Raw genomic sequence first — 23,979 nt, 5'->3', positions numbered from 1 at the left:
ATGAGGCAACTAAGCTTCCCTCCTCTGTCTGGCTGAGTGGGACCACCACCATAACCTTTACTGCCCCTACCGAAGGCGTCGTCTCTTCACCCACTGGTCCCACCTGCTCGTCTGTCTCTTCCATCACCCCCACACCTGCTTCTCTCCGCCCATCGAGGGGCTTTGCTTCCCCCACCTCTGCCACCTCCCCCTGCCCGTTTTCTCCTTCTCCATCCTGCTGTGAGGTCAGAATGCCGTGCTTACGACACCTCAGTCTGTTGCTATGGAAACAGGGGCGGATTAAGGCTGGAGCGCGGAGCGCAGGGATCAGGCCCCTCCGCTACCTGAGCTCCCGTTTTAGCCAGCTCCCGCAGGGCCGGGGCAGCCAGCTTCAGGCGCCGCTGCTTGTCTGCTGCCTGGCCAGCCCGGGACAAGAATTAGGGGGTCCCGGCGGGGCGCCACAGCCCGCTTGAATCTGGGAGGGGACAGAGGCAGACGCAGAGGCCGGAGCAGTTGGTGGCGAGGCCTCGGGGCTCACAGCTGGTCACCTGCCCTCCTTGGGCCCTCGGGACAGTGCCCACCGCTGCAACCACGTGGGGGCGCGGCGGGACTTCCCCGGTCCCGGCGCCAACTTTGCAGCGCTTGGTACCAGGCCGGGCTGCCGAGGAGTCTAGATAAGGTGGTCTCAGAGCCAGCGCTCCTCAAGTTGAGCCTGGCACCGGTCGCGCATACTGCCAGCACGGCCTTCGCCTTCGGGTCCCTCCGTTCCAGGCACACGGAAAGTTTGAGGAACCCAACAGCAGGCGATTGCCACTCCCCACCTTCAGCCTCAGGGTGCTTAGAGCCTGTCCCTGCAGGGAAAGTGCCCGCGTCCGGGCCCCGCCTGAGGAGCTAGGGGCGCGCGGTGAGCGCTCGGGCAGCGCGGTGACTGACCGCTGGCTTCGCTGGAGCGCGGGGCGGACCCGGCCCACCGAAGTGGCAGAAGCAGGGGAGTGTGCCCGCGCAGGGATGGGGACTGCAAGTGCAAAACTTTATAATAGCAAAGCAAAGGTCCCAGAAGGCGGCTCTCCTTTCATTACGGACCCTCTTATTCTGGTCTCCGACCGACCCCTCATAGCTAAGTCCCTAGGCCTGGCTACTTGGTACATAGAACAAACCCGTGTCTCACACCGACGGGAAACTGAGCTCCAGCAGCTGTCCTCCTCGGCGGGTGCGTCCAGTAAAGCCGGCCGGGGGCGCTTCCCGAACCCAAAGCCCCGGTGCCCAGGAGCCCAGAGCTCTCGGGTTCGTGGCTCTACCCGTGCATATCCAACTCCAACTTGCCCCTGCGGCTCCAACTCACCTTTGCGAAGCATGTTGGCCGCGGGGCCGTTGCTCCGAAGTCGGCCTAAGCGCGCTTTCTCCTGGGGTCCAGATTCAACCCTGGGCGCCAGCTGCAGCTAATCCGAGCGCGTCGAGGTGGAGGCAAGCCGGGGATCCACTTGTGCCCGGCAGCCCGACCCCGCAGGGGCATGGTGAGCCCAAGCCCCGCGCCGATAGCACCGGCGCCCTCCAGCAACCGCGGCGCTGCCGGGCAGTCCAGCGCGCTCGCTCAGCCCCAGGGCGAGCAGCTTGCTCCGCCGGGCCGGCGGCCTGCTTCTGCCGCCCAGAGCACTTTGCAGGCGGTTTTGAGGGGGGACGCCGCCCCCGGCCGGCCGGCCACAGCCCCCTCCTCTCCGCCCCCTCGGGCCACCACTGCCGCGGTTGCTGCAAAAGGGCGCTCGCACGCACCGCGGAGCTCCGGGGAAAGCGCCCGGCGCGCGTTTGCAGGACCTAGCGATCGGTGGAGCGGGGCGCCTCCCTTCCTCCCCCTGGCTTCCCCCTCCTCTCCGCTCCCCTCCCTCCCTCGCTCGCTAGCTCCCTCCCTCCCTCTCCTCTCCCCGCCCCCGCTCACGGAGCGCCTCCCATACAAAATTTATGAAAGTGCTCTCAGCTCGCAGTGCTGAGCGCCGTCCTATTCCCAGGGCAGCGGCGCTCACCCGCGCGGCGCCGCCTCCCAAGGTGTTTTCGCTGCGCCCGCCCCCGGGGACGATCCTCGGCCGGCGTCCGTCCAAGTACCTGCCCCAGTGTCCGGGCCGGTCGTCGAGCCACTCGAACACCCCTCCTCGGCCCCGCGGGCTTCCCGGAGCCCGTACCCGCAGCCTGGCCTCCGCCTGCTCGCCCTTCGCGGCTGGAGGTCATCGGGAAAGGCGGCTGGAAGCGTGCTGCCTGCCGACCGGCTGGGACCTGGGCACCGCCGCCCAGTGTCCGAATCACAAGTCCGCACCCCTGCCCCAACGCCTCCCCAGCCAGCGCCCTTCCTCCTAGAGTCTCGACGGCTCTTCCTCGCTCAGAACAGCTCCGGCAAACCTAGCCGCCCCACAACCCGCTTCCCAGGACACTGTTCTTTGGGGCGGGGGGATGTGAGGAACAGCAAGCACTGGAGCGAGCATGGGAGGCCCGGTTGCAAATCTCAAAGAGAAAAAAGGAGTGATTTGGGCCGCAGGCGGGCTATCTCCGCCTGGGCTCTGATCCTCCACGGAACACACAGACCCAGCCCCGGGATCTGAGGAAAATGGAGGAGGCACCGCTTAGAAAGCGGGTCCCGCGGCCGGCCCACTGGGCCGAGAGTAGGGAAGGTCCAGGCTAGGCGAGATCCTGGTGGAGGCCGGCACCCCCTACTGGCCTGGGATAAGAGAGATTCTGAAGGAGGAAAAAGAGGGAACAAAGTCACTCAACACACACTTATTGAGGGTTTACCATGTGTGAAGCACTACTATTCCCGGAAATTCAGCTGAGGAAAAAGACTTGTTTCTCCTGTCCTCTCAAGTTTACATTCTAACACGGGACCCCTCAGACTTTACATTCTAACAGGGACCAAATGAGGAGAGTCTGGATGAGATGAGATGATGCTTAGAAGATAAGCAGGGTACTATTCTGGAGCTGACACAAGGGGTCAGAGACTGCTCTGAACAAGTGACATCAAAGCAGAGAGCTAACTGAAGTCCTCCTTGGAGGAAAACTTGGCCTGTTAGGAAGGTCAAAAAGAAGGCCAGTATCCTTATTCACTCATACATGTATTCAATGACACAAGCGGCTCCATGCTTGGCCTTCCAGAGGGTTATAGTGTAGTGGAAAAAGACAGACCCTCAACCATCTTAGAATGTGACAGAAGATATAAAGTGTGGGAGAGGAGTCTGCTACCTCTGTACCGGGGTAAGGAATCAGGAAATGTTCATAGAAGTTAAGCCTTGAGGGCTGAGTTCATCAGGCTGAGAAGGGAATAGTGCATTCTAGGAGGAGAAAACAGTGGTGGCTCATTCCTGTAATCCTAGTACTCACTCTTGGAGACTGAGGTGGGGGGGATTGGTTGACCTTAGGAGTTCCAAGACCAGCTGGAGCAAGAGACCAGCTAAAAATAGAAAAAGTAGCCTGGCATTGTGGCAGGTGCCTGTAGTCTTGTAGTCCCAACTACTTGGAAGACAATCGCTTGAGCCCAAGAGTTTGAGGTTGGGGTATGATGTGAGCTGTGATGCTACAGCACTGTACCCAAGGCAACAGAGTGAAACGCTGTCTCAAAAAAAAAAAAAAAAAAAAAGGAAAAGAAAAAAGACCCTGTCTTCTTTTTTTTTGAGACAGAGTCTCAAGCTGTCACCCTGGGTAGAGTGCCGTCATGTCACAGCTCACAGCAACCTCAAACTCTTGGGCGCAAGCGATTCTCTTGCCCCAGCCTCCTCTGTAGCTGGGACTACAGGTGACACCTGGCTACTTTTAGAGATGAGGTCTCGCTCTTGCTCAGCCTGGTCTCGAACATCCACCAGCTTCAGACTCCCAGAGTGCTAAGATTACAGATTACACCACGTTCAGTTTCTTTTTTTTTGCAGTTTTTGGCCAGGGCCAGGTTTGAACCCACCACCTCCGGTACATGGGGCCGGCGCCCCACTCCTTGAGCTACAGGCACCGCCTAACGCCCAGTCTTCTATTTTTTTTTTCTTAAGACAGAGTCTTTTGGGCAGTGCCTGTGGCTCAGTGTGTAGGGTGCCAGCCCCATATACCAATAGTGGTGGGTTCGAACCCAGCCCTGGCCAAACTGCAACAAAAAACAGCTGGGTGTTGTGGTGGGTGCCTGTAGTCCAGCTACTTGGTAGGCTGAGGCAAGAGAATCAATCGCCTAAGCCCAGGAGTTAAAGCTTGCTGTGAGCTGTGATGCCACAGCACTCTAACAAGGGAGATAAAGTGAGACTCTCTGTCTAGGGTCTTTTTCTGAGCTCTGGGACTACCGTGAGCTCACAGGTTTGAGACCAGCCTGAGCCAGAGTGAGACCTCCTCTCTAAAAATAGCCGGCCATTGTGGCAGGCGCCTATAGTCCCAGCTATCGGGAGGGTGAGGCAAGAGAATTCCTTGCACCCAAGAATTTGAGGTTGCTGTGAGCTATGATGCCATTGCACTCTACCAAGGGTAACAAATTGAGACACTGTTTCAAAAAAAAAAAATAGGAGAGAATGTGCAAGTACTTGAAGGTGAGAAGTAGCCTTGTTCTGAGAATTAATAAAATTGGTCCCTCTTGGGGTGGGAAAAAAAGGTGAAGCCTCCACCAACTGCAAGGCCATGCTGACCCTATGCCCTACCTGAGCCCTGCCAGGCAGATACCAAACCTGAACTCCATGACATTGAGTATTGCAGAGGCCCTCTATAAGTAAACTGGGAACCAGAGAAGTTGAACAGCTTCCTTAGTGCCACACAGCAAATCAGTGATAAAGTGTGGGCCTGAATCAGGATCTGAGTGGGGGCTAATCCAGCTTCTACCTCCCCAGGCCACCTCCCCATGACCCCCTAGCCCACAAACTCCAGCATCTTAGGCAAAGTTGTCTGGGGCTGGGCGTAAGTGTGAGAAGCAGAGTTATTTCAGGCCTCAGGAGGACTGGGTGCTACCTTGGAGTCCAGCCAGGGGATGGGGGCGACTGTAGGCGGGTGTTGTGGTATAATGTGGGGGTGCACTGTGCCTGCCTTGTCAGTCAGTAATTACTCAGACTTCTGAGTAACTCAGGCAGGGGGACCCCCCCCAGACAGATGGAGGTGTCCTCAGCCCAACTGAATAGCAGCCCCCAAAGTCCTGCACTGCAAGGTCTTGGGGAACATTCCACATCCGTTCTTTTTTTTTTTTAAACAAGGTTTCACTATGTGGCCCAGGTGGGAGTGTGGTGGCTATTCACAGGCACAATCATGGTGTACTACAGCCTTGAAGTCTTGGGCTCCAGCAATCTTCCTGCCTTGTCCTCCTGAGAAGCTGAGGACTACATGCAGGCACCACTGTGCCTGGCTTTCTTTTTTTTTTTTTTTTAAACAGAGCCTAACCTGTCGCCCTGATTAGAGCGCCGGCATCACAGCTCACAGCAACCTTCAACTACTGGACTTAAGCTATTCTCTTGCCTCAGCCTCCCAAGTAGCTGGGACTACGGGCACCTGCCACAATACCTGGCTATTTTTTGGTTGTAGTTGTCATTGTTTAGCAGGCCCAGGCTGGATTCGAATCCCCCAACTCTGGCATATGTGACTGGCGCCTTAGCCACTGGAGCTATAGGCACTGAGCCTGTGCCTGGCTTTCATGTCTGTTCTTGTTTTAGTTTTGTTTGTTTTTGAGACAGACTCCCACTCTGTCACCTTGTGTAGAGTGCTGTGGCATCATAGCTCACAGTACCCTCAAACTCTTGGGCTCCAGTGATCTTCTTGCCTCAGCCTCCCAAGTAGTTAGAACTACAGGTACCCCCCACAATGCCTGGCTATTTTTTAGAGATGCAGTCTCATTATGGCTCAGGCTGGTCTCGAACTCCTGAGCTCAGACAATCCACCAGCCTTGGCCTCCCAAATGCTAGGATTACAAGCGTGAGCCACCGCACCCAGACTTTCACATCTGTTCTTGATGTCCACTTCTCCCAGGCATCATTTGGTTTACTTTTTTTTTTTTTTTTTTTTGAGTAAGAGTCTTGCCATGTCACCCTAGGTGGAGTCACAGCTCACAGCAACCTCAAACTCCTGAGCTTAAGCGATTCTCTTGCCTTAGCCCCCGGAGTAGCTGGGACTACAGGCACTCGCCACAATGCCTGGCTATTTTTTTGTTGCAGTTGTCATTGTTGTTTAGCTGGCCCAGGCCAGGTTCAAACCTGCCATCCTGGGTGTATGTGGCCGGTACCCTACCCACTGAGTTACAGGAGCTGCCATCATCTGGTTTCTTAATGGGGGCCAGGACTGCTGGTTTGGCACAGAGGCTATAGGGCAATGTATCAAGAGGATGAGAACTTCCTCAGCAATGGGTTCCACTTCTGATGAGGGGAAAGGCCCTAAGGGATGGGCACCTGCTAGAAAGAAGCCACAGCTCTGTTAAAGCCAATCCTTCCACCATTGGAACTTGATGCCGAGGCAAGAGCTAAAGCTACCCACAGGTGTGGCCTTGGGGCTGGACTACCAAAATTCAGATCCTACACTCAGGAGGTCCAGAGAAGCTGGGGGAGACAGAAAAGCCAGGGCTGGATTCTTATCAAAGTGAGAGGGGTGTTCCTGGCACCCCTGTTGACTACATTTCTGTCCAAAGCTGTAACTGTTCTGAGTCCCAGTGGTTTGAGGGGGCAGAATGCTGGCTCCTTCTGACCCTCTTCTTAGCTATTCCCACCCTGTGAAGTGAAGCCATCCCTCCTGCCTGGGAAGCCTGTGCTTGTTTTCATTTCTCCCTGCACCTTAATTAGGGGTTTCCAAGCAGGGAGGGTCTCTGGGGGAGCCAGAGGCCACAGAGCTGCCTTAAAGGGCCAGCTGTGCTCACAGTACCATGACAAAGAAGGATGGTACCTGAGGGCTGGGGTGGACAAACAGCCCTGGGAGACCATTGCTACATGGGTCAGACTTTGCTGGAAGACAGTTTTGCATGGATTTTGTTCTTTCAAAGGTCAAGCCTGTCTCATTTGCTGCCCTGGCCTTCTCTTTGGGGTCCCAGGAACTCTGGCCACTACCTAGGAGAAAAGCTATCTGGGTCTGAGGGGCAGGGGGCAAAGACCGGCCAGGATCCAGAAGGATTAGGGCCCAGCTGTTCTCAACCTGTTGAGACCCTTTGGGGGGTCAAACAACCTTTTCACAGGGGTCGCCTAATATCAGATATATGATTCATAACAGTAGCAAAATTACAGTTATGAAGTAGCAACAAAAATAATTTCATGGTTGGGGGTCACCACAACATGAGGAACTGCATTAAAGGGTCGCAGCATTAGGAAGGCTAACAACCACTGGTAGGCAATGGAGTCCTCAAGCCACCCTACCCTCTCAGGAAAGCAGCACCCTCAAGGTCCCACCTTCCTCTGAGAGGCAGCTTTCTGCTCTGTGAACCTTCTACACGAACTACATGGTCAGTTCTAAAGGTGACAAGGCACTTGGGGAGCTTGGGAAACTTGCACAAGAGTCTTAACTTGGAATTGGGTTAGCGGGCCCTGAGTTATGTCCTGAAGGCGGTGGGGGCCTTTGAGATAGGGAATTCAGCCTACTGTGTGGTCGGCTGATCCACTGCTGCCTACCAGGCGGGAAGACTAGGAAGGGAGCTGGAGAAAGGCCTGGTGGGTTTCCCTAATCATTACAGGACTCAGCTCAGCACGTGAGGGAGCACGGTAAGAGACTGCCAAGCCCAGGCCAGGGGGGAGAAAGGAGTGGGGAACCGGATCGCAGGTAGACCGCAACTGCGGTGGCCAAGAACCACTAGGATCCGAAGAGTCGGACCTTGTGGGCGGAGATGAGGCCCCGCCCCTATCTCCTAATTCATGGTCCCCGCTCCTCGCTGACCGATCGGCGATCGATTGTAACGTCTGCGCTCTCCGCGTTCTCCCAGCCATGTCTTTTTGGTCCCACGTGGGCGAGCGAGTGATGGCAGCGCTGGTTGTGTCCGAGGCAGCGAAACAGGGCGGCCGGAGAGGCCCTGGCGGAGGTGGGTGCTGCAATGCTGCGGCCTCCGGACCTCGCATCTCTGGGTGGGGCTCCCAAGTCAGGGACGAGACCAACTTCCATTAACGGTGTCAGCGCCTTTCTCCGCTAGATCCGGAAGTCCGTGCTGTTACTTTCTCTGGGCGGCTGTCACCGGAACACGGGGGTAACCGATATTTTCTTTTGCAGCCTTAGGGCGTGACTGAGAGTAGCTGTAAAATCTTAGGATCTTGTAGTCTTCAAATCGGAAACTACCGGCCTGCCTGGGCTGGGAGGCAGACGCTGAAGATTGACGGATAAGATGGGCCAGACCAGGAGGGAAGGGACTAAGCCTGTTGAAGCTGGCACTTCGTAAATGGGTCCTCAGGAAATGCTTTCAGAGAAGAGACACATGGTTTCATTTACTAGGCATTAACTAAACGCCCAGTGAATGCCAGGCCTACCCTGAGTACTGAGACTAAGATATGGCCTCTGGCTTCAGAGATCTCAGTCTACCGGTGTATATTAATGTAAACAGATGATCCCAGCCACGTGATAGAGGAGGCGCCTACTGGCCCTCGGGACGTATTGAACTGCTAAGGCTAGTCGCTGCCACACCACAACAACCACTAGCAGGGGTCCTCAAACTGCGGCCTGCGGGCCACATGAGGCCGTGTGATTGTATTTGTTCCCGTTTTGTTTTTCTACTTCAAAATAAGATATGTGCAGTGTGCATAGGAATTTGTTCATAGTTGTTGTTTTTTAAACTATAGTCCGGCCCTCCAGCGGTCTGAGGGACAGTGAACTGGCCCCCTGTAAAGGCTCTATACCCTATACCCTGAGTAAAGGCTCGGACAGGGACGAGACTTCCTATCATAGTGAAGGGTCCTAATAGAAATTCTTGCACATATGTAGGCTCAATAAATACTTCTTGAATAAATTAATTTCTTGCCCTTTTGCATCCCTAAACCATCTGGCTCCTAAAGAGATAACTGAGGGTTGAACTAAACTGAATTGGAGTAGGATGAGTCCAGAGTAAGGGCTGCAGCCTTGCTAAAGGGCTACAGTGTTTTCTTTTTGGGGGTGTGTGTGTTTGTGTGTATGTGTTGTAATTGTATACCTGTTTTTGCTCCCACTCAACTGCTACCCCTTAAAAACCAATGTCACGGGCGGCGCCTGTGGCTCAGTGAGTAGGGCGCCGGCCCCATATATGCCGAGGGTGGCGGGTTCAAACCCGGCCCTGGCCAAACTGCAACAACAACAACAACAAAAAAAAAAAAATAGCCGGGCGTTGTGGTGGGCGCCTGTAGTCCCAGCTACTCGGGAGGCTGAGGCAAGAGAATCGCGTAAGCCCAAGAGTTAGAGGTTGCTGTGAGCCGTGTGACGCCACGGCACTCTACCAAGGGCGGTACAGTTAGACTCTGTCTCTAAAAAAAAAAAAAAAAAAAAAAACCAATGTCACGGGCGGCGCCTGTGGCTCAGTGAGCAGGGCGCCGGCCCCATATGCCAAGGGTGGCGGGTTCAAACCCAGCCCCGGCCAAACTGCAACAAAAAAATAGCCGGGCGTTGTGGTGGGCGCTTGTAGTCCCAGCTGCTTGGGAGGCTGAGGCAAGAGAATCGTTTAAGCCCAAGAGTTAGAGGTTGCTGTGAGCCGTGAGAATCGGGTAAGCCCAAGAGTTAGAGGTTGCTGTGAGCCGTGTGACGCCACGGCACTCTACCCGAGGGCGGTACAGTGAGACTCTGTCTCTACAAAAAAAAACAACAAAAAAACCAATGTCACTTTTCTGTCTTTAATCTGTCTGTCCATGGTTTTTTTTTTTTTTTTGAGACAGTCTCGTTTTTTTTTTTTTTTTTTTGAGACAGAGTCTCATTTTATTGCTATGGCGTCACACAGCTCACAGCAACCTCCAGCTTCCGGGCTTAGGTGATTCTCTTGCCTCAGCCTCCCAAGTAGCTGGGACTATAGGCGCCCGCCACAACGCCCGGCTATTTTATGTTGCAGTTTGGCCAGGGCTGGGTTTGAACCCACCACCCTCGGTACACCCCCTACTCACTGAGCCACGGGTGCCGCCCATGGTCTTTTTTTTTTTTTTTTTTTTTGAGACAGAGTCTCACTTTGTCACCCTTGGTAGAGTGCAGTGGCATCACAGCTTACAGCAACCTCAAACTCTTGGGCTCAAGTGATTCTCTTGCCTCAACCTCCCCAGTAGCTAGGACTACAGGCACCCCCCACAATGCCTGGCTATTTTTAGAGGTAAGGTCTTGCTCTGGCTTAGGCTGGTCTGGAACTCCTGAGCTCAAGCAATCCACCCACCTAGGGCTCCCAGAGTGCTGAGATTATAGGCGTGAGCCACCACACAGGCCTGTCTGTCCACAGTCTAAACTAGAGTTTGTTCATTCCACACTATGGGAAATGGGACTAAGGAATTCTTGTCTGTTAAATGTATGATGTTTATTTTCTTTTTACTTTTTTATTGACACAGAGTCTCACTTTCTCACCCTCTGTAGAGTGCCATGAGTCATAGCTCACAGCAATCTCAAACTCTTGGGCTCAAGCGATTCTGTTGTCTCAGCCTCCCAAGTAGCTGGGACTACAGGCACCCGCCACAACGTCCGGCTATTTTTGTTGTTGTTGTTGTTTAGCAGGACTGGGCTCGGTTCTAACACATCAGCTCCAGTGCATGTGGCCAGCACCCTAACTACTGAACTATGGGTGCCCAGCCTTTATTTCCCTTTTAAATGAAAAGAAGGAAAAAATAGCCTACCATGGTGGTGTGCATCTGTAGTCCCAACTACTTGGAAGGCTGAGGTGGGAGGATCACCTGACCCCAGACCTTGGAGGTTGAAGTGAGCTATAGTTGTGCCACTGAACTCCAGCATGGGTAGCAGAGTGAGAGACCCTGCCATTTAAAAAAAAAAAAGAAGAAGAGAACAATTAATACTCAGTGGGAGGGTGGCCAAAGTGGTTCACACCTGTAATCTCAAAACTCAGAAGCCAGGTGGGTAGATCACTTGAGCTAGTGAGTTCAAGACCAGCCTAAGCAAGAGTGAGAACCCATCTCTAAAAAAAACAGCCAGAGGGCTGGGTGCAGTGGCTCATGCCTGTAATCCTAGCACTCTGAAAGGCGAGGCAGGTGGATTATCCTGAGCTCACACGTTCTGAGACCAGCCTGAGCAAGAGTGAGACCTAGCTGGGCGTTGGAGGGCAACTGTAGTCCCAGCTACTTGGGAGGCTGAGGCAAGAGAATTGCTTGAGCCCAAGAGTTTCAGGTTGCTGTGAGCTCTGATGCCACAGCACTCTACCAAGGGTGATAAACAACTGGGCATTGTGGTGGGTGCCTGTAATCACAGCTATGTGGAAGAGAATCACTTGAGCCCAAGAGTTTGAGGTTGCTATGAGCTATGACGCCACAGCACTCCACCAGGGGCAAGAAAGTGATACTCTGTCTCAAAAAAAAAAAAAAAAAATACTCAGTGGGACTCAGAGTAAGGAGGGCAGTTTTTTAAATTAGTACTTATAGCTGGGTACAGTGGCTCAGGCCTGTAAACCTAGCACTTTGGGAGGCCTAGGTGGGTGGATTGCCTGAGCTCAGGAGTTTGAGATCATCCTGAGCAAAAGCAAGACCCCATCTCTACTAAAAATAGAATAAAGTAGCCAGGTGTTGTGATGAGGACCTGTAGTCCCAGTTACTCAGTAGGCTGAGGCAAGATGATCACTTGAGGGCAAGAATTTGAGGTTCCTGTGATCTGTGATCCCATGGCACTCTAATAAGGGCAACAAAATGAAACTCTGTCTCTAAATAAATTAAATTAAATTAATTAGTACTCATGTAACAGTTTGCTTATAGATCTCCTACCTAGAACCTCAAAACTTCAAGGGGTGGGGAAGGGGAACATTCTTCAGACTAGCTGGACTGGCTAGGCTCTTGGGTTTTCCACTAGGGTGTTTTCTATCAAGGAGCAGTTGTGTGGACTCAGACTCACTCCCTTTTGCTCCTCAGTCCCCTGTGGTACCTCAGCTCTCCTGAGGCAAGTGGTGAACCCTATCCCATTCATTGGCTCAAATCTTTGATTCCCAATAATCTCACAATGAGAAAATTAATTATGCAGATTTCTTCCTGGCTTCATGTGATGAATTCAGTGGGGAAGAAAGTCGGGCTAACCCCCTTGGTGTCTGGGATCTGAGCATTTAACTTGGTAGAATTACAGCTTAACTGGACATAGCTGCAGTCTAGGCCAGATACTGACTTAGGCCTTGAATTCCTCCTAGGTCGGGCTGTCAGGGGCCGTTTGGCCAATCAGATCCCCCCTGAGATCTTGAACAACCCCCAGCTACAGGCAGCTATCCAGGTCCTGCCTTCCAACTACAACTTTGAGATCCCAAAGACCATCTGGAGGATCCAACAAGCCCAGGCCAAGAAGGGTGAGCCCCTAAGCCAGTGGTTGTCAACCTTCCTAATGCCGTGACCCCTTAATACAGGTCGTCATGTTGTGGTGACCCCCAACCATAAAATTATTTTCGTTGCTACTTCATAACTGTAATTTTGCTACTGTTATGAATCATAATATAAATACCTGATATGCAGGATGGTCTTAGGCAACCCCTGAGAAAGGGTTAGCGACCCACAGTTTGAGAACCGCCCCTAAGCATTGAGCTGTGTTGGGGGGTGGAGAGGTTGTTTGGCCAAAATAGGGGGCAGTGTCCTCACTGCAGCCTCTCCTAGTCTTCCCCCTCTCATGTTTCTGCTCTGTCTTGCAGTGGCCTTGCAAATGCCCGAAGGCCTCCTCCTCTTTGCCTGCACCATTGTGGATATCTTGGAAAGGTGAGGCCTGGGACACTGCAGAGGAAGCAGAGCCAGACCCTCCCTATGCTCATTACAGCCCTGTGTCTTGGCACCATTTTTTCCTTCTGGACCTCTGCCTTCCCCCTTCCCTTCCCACAACCATTTGCACATTAAGGGGAAAACCCCAAACAAAACTCCCTGGTTGCTGAGATCCCTGCTGGTCCATGTAAATCTCCCCTCCCCTAAAAAATTTGGGAGAGGAAGAAGTTAATTCCACAGACCAGATGGTAGGACCTGGGGAGAAAGCTAAGAATTCTCAGCTGACCCTGAAAAGAGCTGAGGGGTCTTGGGGAGAGCACCTCTTTTCTCTGGCACCTTTAGGGGATCAGGGCCAGGATGGGTTTGGCAGGGGGAGAAAGATGCCTAGGGGAAGGTATTCAGTTCCTTTACCCTCCTCATTCATTCTAAGTTTCTTGAATACAATGAGCCATAATTGGGAGGGGGTAAGTGCTCAGCCATCTGGAACCAGCATGGGAACAGGGAGAGGGAATGGAGAAAGGGGAGGTCACCTCGTGCTGGGAAACTCCTACCTCCCTGCTGCTGCCCTCCCCCCACCCTGCTCCCCCAGGCTGCTGCCACAGACTCACTTCCCTGCTCCCACCCTTCTGCCCCTTGGGGATGCTCTCTGGGGCTCAGGCCAATTTGCATACATTTTAATCTATAAAAAATTAAGTGCTCTGGCTGACTCAGAAGCCTGGGCTGCATTCTAAGGAGCTGAATAATCTGCTTCTGTGCACAGCCTGATTTGGGGAAGGGGGTGGAAGAGGGGGCTGATTGGCAGCAGCTCAGTTTCCCCCCACCATGCCCACAGGAAGAGGATGGGGGACCCCAGTCACTGAGCTAGGCTCCACACTCCAGGTTTAGGTCTTTTTCAGGTAAGAGATGATACTTCTGCTGCAATCCTATGGCAAGTTTAGGGGTTCAGGGTCTTCCCCACCCACCCCCATCCCCCAGTGATTCACGCCTGGCAGCAGATCCCATGGCAATGTGCTGGCCACAGCCCACTCATCCTGTTGCATGAGGCATGTGGGCGGTGCCATGTGCTGTGGGGGAGCCATGCACGGGTCCCCCATCCTGGGCACCCTGGGCCCTGCCTATGGGTGAAGAGGCAGTGGGGGTCCAGGTGAGAGGGAGTATATGTGTCCGTACGTGCCTAGGAGCACTGCAGTGCTGGGCTGTGGGAGCAGGTACCTTGCATGTGTGTGCATGCTCACTGCTCTGGGGGGATAGATGAGGCGGGGCATTGGGTCTGTATTTGACCCTATGGATGCCAGGCTGAAGGCTGAGGGTCCCTCCTGCAGTCTGAGCCCTAGCAGAGGATCAGGGTGCTACGGAGACCATCCTGGTGCAGCAGCAGTTCTAGGAACTGCCGCCAGGGCTGAGGGAGGCAGCAGCTGTGCCCCTCCTACTCTGTTGGCAGAAGTGGCAGCTGCCAACCCAAGGAATTGAGAGAGACAGGGATAGAGGAGCTGGGCCCTGAGATACCTCCACATCGTTAGTTCTCGTCCATCTCACCCCTTGTGTCACTGTCCCATTATTCCCCATCCTCATCCCTGTCTCCACAGGTTCACAGAGGCTGAAGTGATGGTGATGGGTGATGTGACCTATGGGGCTTGCTGTGTGGATGACTTTACTGCGAGGGCCCTGGGAGCTGACTTCTTAGTGCACTATGGCCACAGCTGCCTGGGTATGGTGGGCCAGAACCCCTGGACCCTAGTAGAGCTGGCAGGGCAGCAGGCTGCATGCTAATCTTCTCCACTGAGGTGCCTTCTTGTCCTGCTTGTAGGCACGAAGTCCCTCCTGGTTTCTGGGATTGCCTTGGCCTTCCTGCTCTGCAGGTGGATCTTGCCTTTGGATTTGGTTGCCTTGGAAACTGTCCTGCTGTCCCAGATGCGGTTTTTTAAAAGGCTGTTGGTGGTAGAGCAGGCTGGGCCGCTGGCCTAGTGATAGAGAAGGCTGACCAAGAAGGAGCTTGTAGGGGACCTGTGATCCCCTCCTCTCTTACCTCCTTATTTTACCCCCAGGCTGAAGCCACTGGTCTGGCTGCTTAGAGCCCTCAGCCTGGGCCAGGGCTTCTTTTTTTTTTTTTTTTTTTTTTTTTTTTTGTAGAGACAGAGTCTCACTGTACCGCCCTTGGTAGAGTGCCGTGGCGTCACCCGGCTCACAGCAACCTCTAACTCCTGGGCTTACGTGATTCTCTTGCCTCAGCCTCCCGAGTAGCTGGGACTACAGGCGCCTGCCACAACGCCCGGCTATTTTTTTTTTTGTTGCAGTTTGGCCGGGGCTGGGCTTGAACCCGCCACCCTCGGCATATGGGGCCGGCGCCCTACCCGCTGAGCCACAGGTGCCGCCCTGGGCCAGGGCTTCTGCTCCTTCTAAAACAGTCTCCTGAACTTTTCTCTCCACCTAGTTCCCATGGATACCTCAGCCCAAGACTTCCGGGTGCTGTATGTCTTTGTGGACATCCGGATAGACACTGCCCACCTACTGGACTCTATCCGTGTCACCTTTCCCCCAGCCAGTGCCCTTGCCCTGGTCAGCACCATTCAGTTTGTGTCAACCTTGCAGGTGAGTGGAGTGAGGGTCCTCAGCATCCTTGGGCACCGACAGCACCCATCTTCAGGTTGTCCCTGGATCTTCATGCCAGGTGCTCTAGGCCACTCCTCTGGCCCTGGCCCTTCCTCCTCAGCCCCTTGCTTCCCTTCCCTCATTATCCCCACAGGCAGCTGCCCAGGAGCTGAAAGCTGAGTATCAAGTGAGTGTCCCACAGTGCAAGCCCCTGTCCCCTGGGGAGATTCTAGGCTGCACATCCCCCCGCCTGCCCAAAGAAGTGGAGGCTATTGTGTAAGTTAAAAGTGGAGGCCAAGTCCCAGAAATATAAGAAATGTGCCTTGGAAAAGAGCCTGAGATTTGTCTTACAGTGGAGAAGTGGAGTCTAATGCTCTCTACCTGTTTACCCAAGGTCACACTGCAAGGTGGGGACCAAATAGGGGTTAGACTTGAGGCTTAATGTCTCTCTCTCTCCTGTGCTCAGTCCACCATACAGAAGGCTATGCCTGCAGTGGGGGCAGGAATCAGAGGGTCTGAGGGGGGGAGAGGGGTGGGCTAGAAATGGTGGGAATATAATTGGAGAAGATGGATGGGCACGCCCAGGCTGCAGCCCGATTAATTTAGCATCCGGACAGCTAACAAGCAGAAGCAGCGTGTCTCCTGCCGCCTAATTATTTTAGGTAATGGAAATGCTTAATGTTGTGTGAATGCAGTCAGCCTCAGAGCCAACAGCTCCCCCAGCTGGGACTGGGGAGGGGAGTGCCCCACTCTTAGCTAATGACAAGGAGAGAGGGAGGGGCCTTCCCTGACTCAGTTCTACCCTGGGACTTTGGATGGTGGTCTCACAGGCCTTGCTGCACCCACACAGGACACACCTGCCCCTAGAGTGTCACATCAGGGCCTTCTCTAGCCCAGACCTGGCAGCCCTGCTCTCTCAGGGCATCTCCCCTGTGCCAGTGCCAGCATAACTCTGAGCCCATATATATCCTTGGGGGCTTCAAGATGTGTGTTGGTGGCCGGGCACGGTGGCTCACACTTGTAATCCCAGCACTTGGGAGGTGGGTGGATTGTCTGAGCTCACAGGTTCAAGATCAGCCTGAACCAGAGTGAGACCCTGTCTCTAAAAAATAGCCGGGCGTTATCAGGCTTCTGTAGTCCCAGCTACTTGGGATGCTGAAGCAAGAGGATCACTTGAACCCAAGAGTTTAAGGTGAGCTAAGACACCACAATACCCTACCCAGGGTGACCAAGTGAAATTCTGTCTAAAAAAAAAAAGATGTGTATTGGAGGGAGGGGTACCTTGAGTATTGGCCATTCATCCAGATGTGGTGTGGTCACCAAGAGGGAGAGAAGGAGCTGCCATGGGCAGATAATATTCCATGCTCTGGGGTTTCCATGGCCTGAGAAGATACTGTTACATAATAGCATCTCTTGGGTCATGGTTGGTATAGCTTGGTGGTTAAGTCTCAGATATATTGCTTAATAGCTGGATAACTTTGGGCAAGTTTCCTAATACCCATCCCTAACCCCAAGTTGTATCTTTTGTAATATGGGGGCACCATAGAAATCTTGGAGGACTGCATGAACTCACATCAGATAATTAGTGCAGGGCCTGGCACACAGAAGGCATAAATCCAATGAACAGTAACTGTTGTTACAACTCAGGAACTGGACTTGAGAGCTAGTTTGTGCAAAGGGTAGTCAGTGTATACTCTGAGACCTCACTTACAGCAGAGACGACACCCTGAACAGTGCTTCCACATCTGTACTGAGCTTGGTAAGAGAGAATCTGTGCCCCAACTTCCAAATTAGGATCTCTGGAGCCCCAGGTGGCATTACCGTGGCCTTTACTGCTCCTTTACTCTTTCCCCAGAAGGTTGGGGTGGGAAAGTTCTTAGATTCTATATTACATAACTGGAGAGACCTTCCAGTCATCCAATTCAAACTTCTTATTTTACCCGTGAGAAAATCAAGGTCCCAAGAGATTAAATGATGGTTTGTCCTAGTTTATACACAGAGTCAGCAACACAGTCATGACTAGGAACTCAGTCCTCTGCATTTCTAAAAGCTAGCAAGTGCTTTTTTTGGTGCCTCACACCACACTTACAGCCTCCTTTCCACACCTTGCAGGTATCTTGGAGATGGCCGCTTCCATCTGGAGTCTGTCATGATTGCCAACCCCCATGTCTCCACTTACCGGTATGGACTAAGCTGGGTTGATTTGGATTCCCTGCTTTGAGGTCCTCTGTTGACTGAAACTTCATTCCCAGCCACTAAACAATCCTAAGGGTCTAAGATACTTGGAGTCAAGATCTGGGCGTTGGCTCGGCGCCTGTGGCTCAAGTGGCTAAGGCGTCAGCCACATACACCTGAGCTGGTGGGTTGGAATCCAGCCCAGCCCGCCAAACAACGACAGCTGCAACCAAAAAATAGCTGGGCGTTGTGGCGGGCGCCTGTAGTCCCAGCTATTTGGGAGGCGGAGGCAGGAGAATTGCTTGAGCCCAGGAGTTGGAGGTTGCTGTGAGCTGTGAAGCCACAGCACTCTACCCAGGGCAATAGCTTGAGGCTCTGTCTCAAAAAAAAAAAAATCTGGGCGCTAGGGCTCGGTGCCCATAGCACAGTGGTTACGGCGCCAGCCACATACATCAAGGGTGGCAGGTTCAAACCCGGCCCAGGCCAACTAAACAACTGCAACAACAACAGAAATAGCTGGGCATTGTGGCAGGTGCCTGTAGTCCCAGCTACTTAGGAGGCTGAGGCAAGAGAATTGCTTAAGCCCAAGAGTTTGAGGTTGCTGTGAGCTGTAGCGCCATGGCAGTCTACTGAGGGTGACATAGTGAGACTCTGTCTTTAAAAAAAAAAAAAAAAAAAGAGGACGGCGCCTGTGGCTCAAGAAGTTGGGCGCCGGTCCCATATGCCAGAGGTGGCGGGTTCAAATCCAGCCCTGGTCAAAAAAAATAAATAAATAAAAATAAAATACTTTACATTGAAAATATAAATTAAAAAAAAAAAAGATCTGGCCCAGGACTGCTATTGCACACCCATCCATTGGGATTCACACTGAGGTCCTAAAACCCTTTCCAACTGTTGTCTGGTTCATCTGTGGGATAGATCTTCCCAATAGCAATCCCTGCTCTTGCCTCTGTTCCTAATTACCTCCATGGGGCCTGAAGGTTCAGCAGCCCAAGGGTCTGAGTCCAGAGCTGTATATTCAGCAGGAGTCCTGAAAGTGGCTGTCACAGTGACCCTAGCAACTTCTTTTCCAGGTACGACCCATACAGTAAAGTCCTGTCCAGAGAGCACTATGACCACCAGCGTATGCAGGCTGCTCGTCAAGAAGCCATAGCCACAGCCAGATCAGCTAAATCCTGGGGCCTTATTCTGGGCACTTTGGGTCGCCAGGGCAGTCCCAAGATCCTGGAGGTCAGAGGGCTCGGGATGGCTTCTGGAGGGAACTGATTGGAAACCCAGCTGGAAAAATAAGTGGTCCAAGGGATTGAACTTTGGCTGGTTAACCATGGTCTACTTAGCCCTGCCTTCTCTCAACAGCACCTGGAATCTAGGCTCCAAGCCTTGGGACTTCCCTTTGTGAGGCTGCTGCTGTCTGAGATCTTCCCCAGCAAGCTTAGCCTACTTCCTGAGGTGGATGTGTAAGTTTCTCCACCTTAGCTACCTAGCTGGGACTATGGCAAAAGAAGCTTGGAAGCTGGCCCTTGCCCCACACATATTGACATATATCAATGGGAATTGCTCCCATGGTCATGAAATTTTAATGTTTACAGAGCATTTACCGTGCAGGGATTATCCTTTGCTATGGATGATCCCTGCTTTGTCTGGCTTTGGGGCTCAGAGGCAAAGGTAACATCACAGTTGTGCTATGTGATTTTGAGTTGGGGGGTGGTTGACAAGAGCACTGTACCAAGCACTAAATTTGGTTCTGGGGATACTATCACAAATGAGCTGTCCTAAAAAGTTCATAGTCAGTGGAGGGAACAAGAGAAAACTAGCAAAACTATGGTATTCCAAACAGTAGTTTACTTTAGGATTAATAAATTCTATTAAGTATACTCGGGAGGCTGAGGCAAGAGAATCGCTTAAGCCCAGGAGTTGGAGGTTGCTGTGAGCTGTGTGAGGCCACGGCACTCTACTGAGGGCCATAAAGTGAGACTCTGTCTCTACAAAAAATAAATAAATAAATTCTATTAAGTAATAAGTAATGGGTATATTTGGAGCACTTCCATGTTCTTCAGCATGCTGTCCAGAAGAGGGGGAGGCCCCCACTTATGGTCTGACCTAGCTTTCCTTCCCAGGTGGGTGCAGGTGGCATGTCCACGTCTCTCCATTGACTGGGGTACAGCGTTCCCCAAGCCACTGCTGACACCTTATGAGGTAACACCAAGTTTTGGAGTGGACTTTGCACCTAATTCTTAAGGGAGGACTCTGAAGTGGAGTGGGGTGGGTGGGCAGCATGTAGTTATCTGTGTAGATCCTGAAGTCAGACTGTCTTCTATCCTGAGCCACTCCCTAGCTGTGTGGGCTTGGGCAAGTCCCTTAACTTCTCTGGGCCACACACTTCCCTTGTGTGATGCTAAGGGACTTGCCCAAGCCCACACATATTATATACATATATAATGTATATGTATAATAATGTATACATTATACACATAATGTATATGTATATTCATAATGTATAATATATACATATATATTATTTTTATTTTTGAGACAGAGTCTCACCTTATTGCATTCAGTAGACTGCCGTGGCATCACAGCTCACAGCAACCTCAAACTATTGGGCTCAAGTGATATCTTGCCTCAGCCTCCCAAGTAGCTAGGACTACAGGCACCTGTCACAACGCCTGGCTATTTTTAGAGACGAAGTCTGGCTCTGGCTCAGGCTAGTATGGAACTCATGAGCTCAGGCAATCCACCCAACTCGGCCTCCCAGAGTGCTAGGATTACAGGCGTGAGCCACCGTGTGGCCTGGGATAATAAATTTTTCATAGGCCATTGTGACAATTGAATTCAGTAATCCAGGCGCAGAAAAACGTGGGTAAATGTTACTGTCCGGTTTTCCTCTCCTAGGCGGCTGTGGCCCTAAGGGACATTTCCTGGCAGCAGCCCTACCCGATGGACTTCTATGCCGGCAACTCCCTGGGGCCGTGGACGGTGAACCATGGGCGGGACCGGCCCCAACAGGCCGGTGGTCGACTAGTACTAGGGAAGGTAGGTGGGGCTTCCACGAGCAGAGGGACAGCCCTTGGGCACCTCCCTGTTGCTGGCTGCCTCCCTGTCTACCTGAGCCGACGCCGCCGCCCTAAGGCTGCGATGGGAAATGCACAGGAGCGGATTGGAGGACGTTGCAGAAGCAAGATCCTGATCAAAGCCTGCGACCTTAGGTACAGGAGGAGTCCATGAACCCCTCTCCAGCCGTGGCTTGCGAGGATTGCAGCTGCAGAGACTAGAAAATGGCGCCACACGCTCCTTGAGACGTTCCTGGTTCCAGGTACCCACCCAGCTCCCGCTGCTCTCTACCTGTCGGGGTTGCCAAGGGGACGTCTTTTTGCTCCAAGGCCCGCCTTCGGGGTGGTGCCAGCTCTTGGTCCCGCCCCTCGCATAATTCTAAGTCCGCTCGGGGAAAGCCTGCTTCCGGTGCTTGGTGGCTCTGTGTTGGGCAGTATGGCGGCGAAGCGGCCTCTGCGGGTTTTGTGTCTGGCGGGCTTTCGGCAGAGTGAGCTAGGCTTCCGCGAGAAGACTGGCGCGCTGAGGAAGGCGCTGCGGGGCCGCGCCGAGCTCGTGTGCCTCAGTGGCCCGCACCCCATCCCCTACACGGCGGACCCCAAGGGTGCCGGCCCAGACTCCGGTGAGATGAGCCTTGCTCCGGAAATGCACTATTTGCTCCGTCTTGCCTTGTCCCCATAACACACCTCAGTATTCTCCCGCCTTGTATTCTCCCCTCATTCCTTCAACCCAGCCCACACCTCGTATTTCTCCTATCTCAGCCTTTCTTGCTTGACTTGCTCCTTTGCCCTTTCGACTTCCACCTTCATCTGTCTTCCCTGGTCTCCAATTCATGCCAGTTCCTTTATTCCCCGCCGTTTTCCCCCCAGACTTTCCCCTCAGTACCCTTTCTTTCCTATGTCATTCTCAAACCCTCCCGCCTCTTGTTTCTTTTCCCCCTAATCTCCCCTTTTTTCTTAATCTGATTTTCTTCTTCCATATCGCTGTAGGGCCCTGCCCTTCAGAAGAGCAACCTCGAGGCTGGTGGTTTTCAGAGCAGGAGGCAGATGTTTTCTCAGCACTGGAAGAGCCCGCAGTGTGCAGGGGTCTGGAGGAAGCCCTGGAAACGGTGGCACAGGCACTGAACAAGCTGGGCCCTTTTGATGGGCTCCTTGGTTTCAGCCAGGGTGCTGCACTAGCAGTCCTTGTGTGTGCCCTGGGCCAGGCTGGAGATCTCCGCTTCTCTTTGCCAAGATTTATCATCTTGGTGTCTGGTTTTTGTCCCCGGGGCCTTGGCATGAAGGAATCTATCCTGCAGGGCCCTTTGTCACTGCCTTCACTACATGTTTTTGGGGACACTGACCAAGTCATCCCTTCTCAGGAGAGTATGCGTCTGGCAAGCAGATTCCCCGGAGCCATCACCCTCACCCACTCTGGTGGCCACTTTATTCCAGTGTCTGCACCCCAGCGCCAGGCCTACCTCAAGTTCTTGGACCAATTTGCAGAGTGAAAGATCAACAGATGTCTCTACCTGTCCATCCCTGCTTGAAGCAGCCTCTGTAATCTGTGCCTCTCCAGGGACCTCCATTGCTTTTAGTGTTTCTCACCACAACCAGCTATGGACAATTATTAATTCTCAGGACTCAAATTATATAAGCCCTGCCCTGTATTTGAGAAAAGGGGATCAGAAGGCCTGAATGGACTTTCTCCTTAACTTCTGATAAACATGGCTGGAGAGCCCTGGATGATTGGAGGGTTACGTGGAAAAGCAGTGCCACACAATAAAGTAGTAATTTGGACTTTTGAGCATCTGTTACATACAGCCTCCTGGGCAGCACCAAGCAGGAAAGTGTTTCCAGTTATGAGACCAAGGACAAGCTCATGCATGTGTACACATATATACTCACACATTTTTTGTGGAAATTTTATGTCCCAAACTGAAGCAAAGGAGCCTTGGTTCCTCTTCCTAACTTGACCCCCATTTGTAGGATTTCTGAGATTGATGCTACTCTGTACTAACTATAATCAAGGCCCAAGAAGCCCAGCTGGTCTGCCCTTGAGTACAATTAGTAGTTCCTAGAAACATTAGAGATTTCCCACTTTTTTTTTGGCCGGGGCTGGGTTTGAACCCGCCACCTCAGGCATATGGGACTGGCGCCCTATTCCTTGAGCCACAGGCGCTGCCCTTTTTTTTTTTTTTTTTTTGAGACAGAGTCTCAAGCTGTCGCCCTGGGTAGAGTGCCGCGGTGTTGTAGCTCACAGCAACCTCATACTGTTGGGTTTAAGCTATTCTCTTGCCTCAGCCTCCCAAGTAGCTGGGACCACAGGTGCCTGCCACAATGCCCAGCTACTTTTTTTTGGTTGTAGTTGTTTGGCAGGCCTGGGTTGGATTTGAACCTGCCAGCTCCGGTGTATGTGGCTGGCGCCCTAGCTGCTTGAGCTACAGGTGCCAGGCCAGATTTCCCACTCTTGCCATTTTTCTTCCTTGTCCAGTGCCATTTCCCAAACCCCCAGTGCTGTCTGGCTTCTTTCCTGACACTGCAAGAAGCCTTTTCTTTTATGAAAGGCAGTAAGTCTTTAGCCCTTGCCTACAGTTCCCAGGGAGCTAAAACTGAACAGGAACTCAGGGAATATAGCACAAATACTTCAGCTCATCTTCTGACAACCAGATTAATCCTAAATCACCCCAAGTTCCAGGTTCCTCACTATAGAGAGAAGCTGTCACAAGAGAAAAAACTGGAATTACCCACCCACACAGAGGGCCATCTTACGGGGTTTAGAACTGTGTGTTAGAAGAGTAGGGGTGTGTGTGTGTTGGAGGGGAAGCTACTGTTGGCCTCTGCCTTGTTCTTGGCATTTTAAGGGATCTTTCCTGTGGTAAAAGGAGGAGACTCTGAAATGAATTGAGTTACTCTTATAGATTGATGGGATTTGGCCCATGGAATTTTAGAAAAAATTAGGTATGAAATTTTTGTTTTGTTTTTTCAGACAGAATCTCACTTTGTTGCCCTCAGTAGATTGTTGTGGCATCATAGCTGACAACAACCTCAAACTCTTGGGCTCAAGTGATCTTGCCTCAGCTTCCCTCCAAGTAGCTGGGACTACAGGAGCCCACCACAATGCCCAGCTATTTTTAGAGATGAGGTCTCGCTCTTTCTCAGGTTGGTCTGGAATTCGTGAGCTCAGGGATTCCACCCGCCTTGCCCTCCCAGAGTGCTAGGATTACAGGTGTGAGCCACCTCGCCCAGCCTAGATTTGAAATTTTAGAAAAATTTAGATTGTTGGCTTTTCTAGAAGTAACTGATGGATCTGCAGTTTAGGGGTCACATACTCTCCTGGTAGTTATAGGATGCTTGCTTTAGCAAGGTCTCAAGACATGAAAATGACTTGCATACCCTGGCTGCTGCTGCTACTTAGGATTAAAGGAGAGAGC

At 52.5% G+C, this 23,979-nt stretch overlaps 3 protein-coding genes across 7 annotated transcripts in view; 2 read left to right on the top strand and 1 right to left on the bottom strand.

Moving 5' to 3' along the window:
- Positions 1-1,818, bottom strand: part of RTN4RL1 (reticulon 4 receptor like 1) — a 75,156-nt gene extending 73,338 nt beyond the window's left edge. Inside the window, exon 1 of the mRNA XM_053568515.1 lies at positions 1,322-1,818. Within this exon, the coding sequence (XP_053424490.1) occupies positions 1,322-1,334 (13 nt within the window). The 5' untranslated portion in view covers positions 1,335-1,818. The remainder of the gene's footprint in view (positions 1-1,321) is intronic.
- Positions 1,819-7,864: 6,046 nt separating this feature from the next.
- DPH1 (diphthamide biosynthesis 1) lies at positions 7,865-22,055 on the top strand. 5 transcript variants are annotated; one of them, XM_053568517.1, is made up of 13 exons: positions 7,865-7,957; positions 12,203-12,355; positions 12,692-12,755; positions 14,342-14,463; positions 15,187-15,344; positions 15,499-15,620; positions 17,457-17,525; positions 18,593-18,749; positions 18,876-18,976; positions 19,637-19,715; positions 20,412-20,552; positions 20,726-20,832; positions 21,928-22,055. In XM_053568517.1, the coding sequence occupies exons 1-12, from the start codon at positions 7,897-7,899 to the stop codon at positions 20,789-20,791; spliced, it is 1,293 nt and encodes a 430-aa protein (XP_053424492.1). In that variant the 5' UTR covers positions 7,865-7,896; the 3' UTR covers positions 20,792-20,832; positions 21,928-22,055. The 5 variants fall into 5 exon arrangements, with proteins under 5 accessions (XP_053424492.1, XP_053424493.1, XP_053424495.1 ...); XM_053568518.1 differs by lacking the exon at positions 21,928-22,055 and adding an exon at positions 21,557-21,684; XM_053568520.1 differs by lacking the exon at positions 12,203-12,355 and having other exon boundaries at positions 7,885-7,957.
- Positions 20,839-22,345, top strand: OVCA2 (OVCA2 serine hydrolase domain containing). Its single transcript, XM_053568532.1, has 2 exons — positions 20,839-21,189; positions 21,557-22,345. Exons 1-2 carry the CDS (start codon positions 21,006-21,008, stop codon positions 22,054-22,056), a joined length of 684 nt encoding a protein of 227 aa, XP_053424507.1. The 5' UTR covers positions 20,839-21,005; the 3' UTR covers positions 22,057-22,345.
- Positions 22,346-23,979: the final 1,634 nt, after the last annotated feature.

This window comes from Nycticebus coucang, chromosome 18 (assembly GCF_027406575.1).
Source record: "Nycticebus coucang isolate mNycCou1 chromosome 18, mNycCou1.pri, whole genome shotgun sequence".
Taxonomy (NCBI): Eukaryota; Metazoa; Chordata; class Mammalia; order Primates; family Lorisidae; genus Nycticebus; species Nycticebus coucang.
Note: the sequence above shows the minus strand (reverse complement) of the source record. Positions and strands in the feature narration are given on the sequence as shown.

Excerpts from the sequence above, each read along its gene's own strand:
- DPH1 (XM_053568517.1), top strand. The coding sequence starts at position 7,897 with ATGGCAGCGCTGGTTGTGTCCGAGGCAGCGAAACAGGGCGGCCGGAGA. Across the intron at positions 14,464-15,186 it reads CTATGGCCACAGCTGCCTGG|TTCCCATGGATACCTCAGCC; the intron begins GTATGGTGGGCC and ends CTCTCCACCTAG. Across the intron at positions 18,977-19,636 it reads CTACTTCCTGAGGTGGATGT|GTGGGTGCAGGTGGCATGTC; the intron begins GTAAGTTTCTCC and ends TTTCCTTCCCAG.
- OVCA2 (XM_053568532.1), top strand. The coding sequence starts at position 21,006 with ATGGCGGCGAAGCGGCCTCTGCGGGTTTTGTGTCTGGCGGGCTTTCGG. Across the intron at positions 21,190-21,556 it reads GGGTGCCGGCCCAGACTCCG|GGCCCTGCCCTTCAGAAGAG; the intron begins GTGAGATGAGCC and ends ATATCGCTGTAG.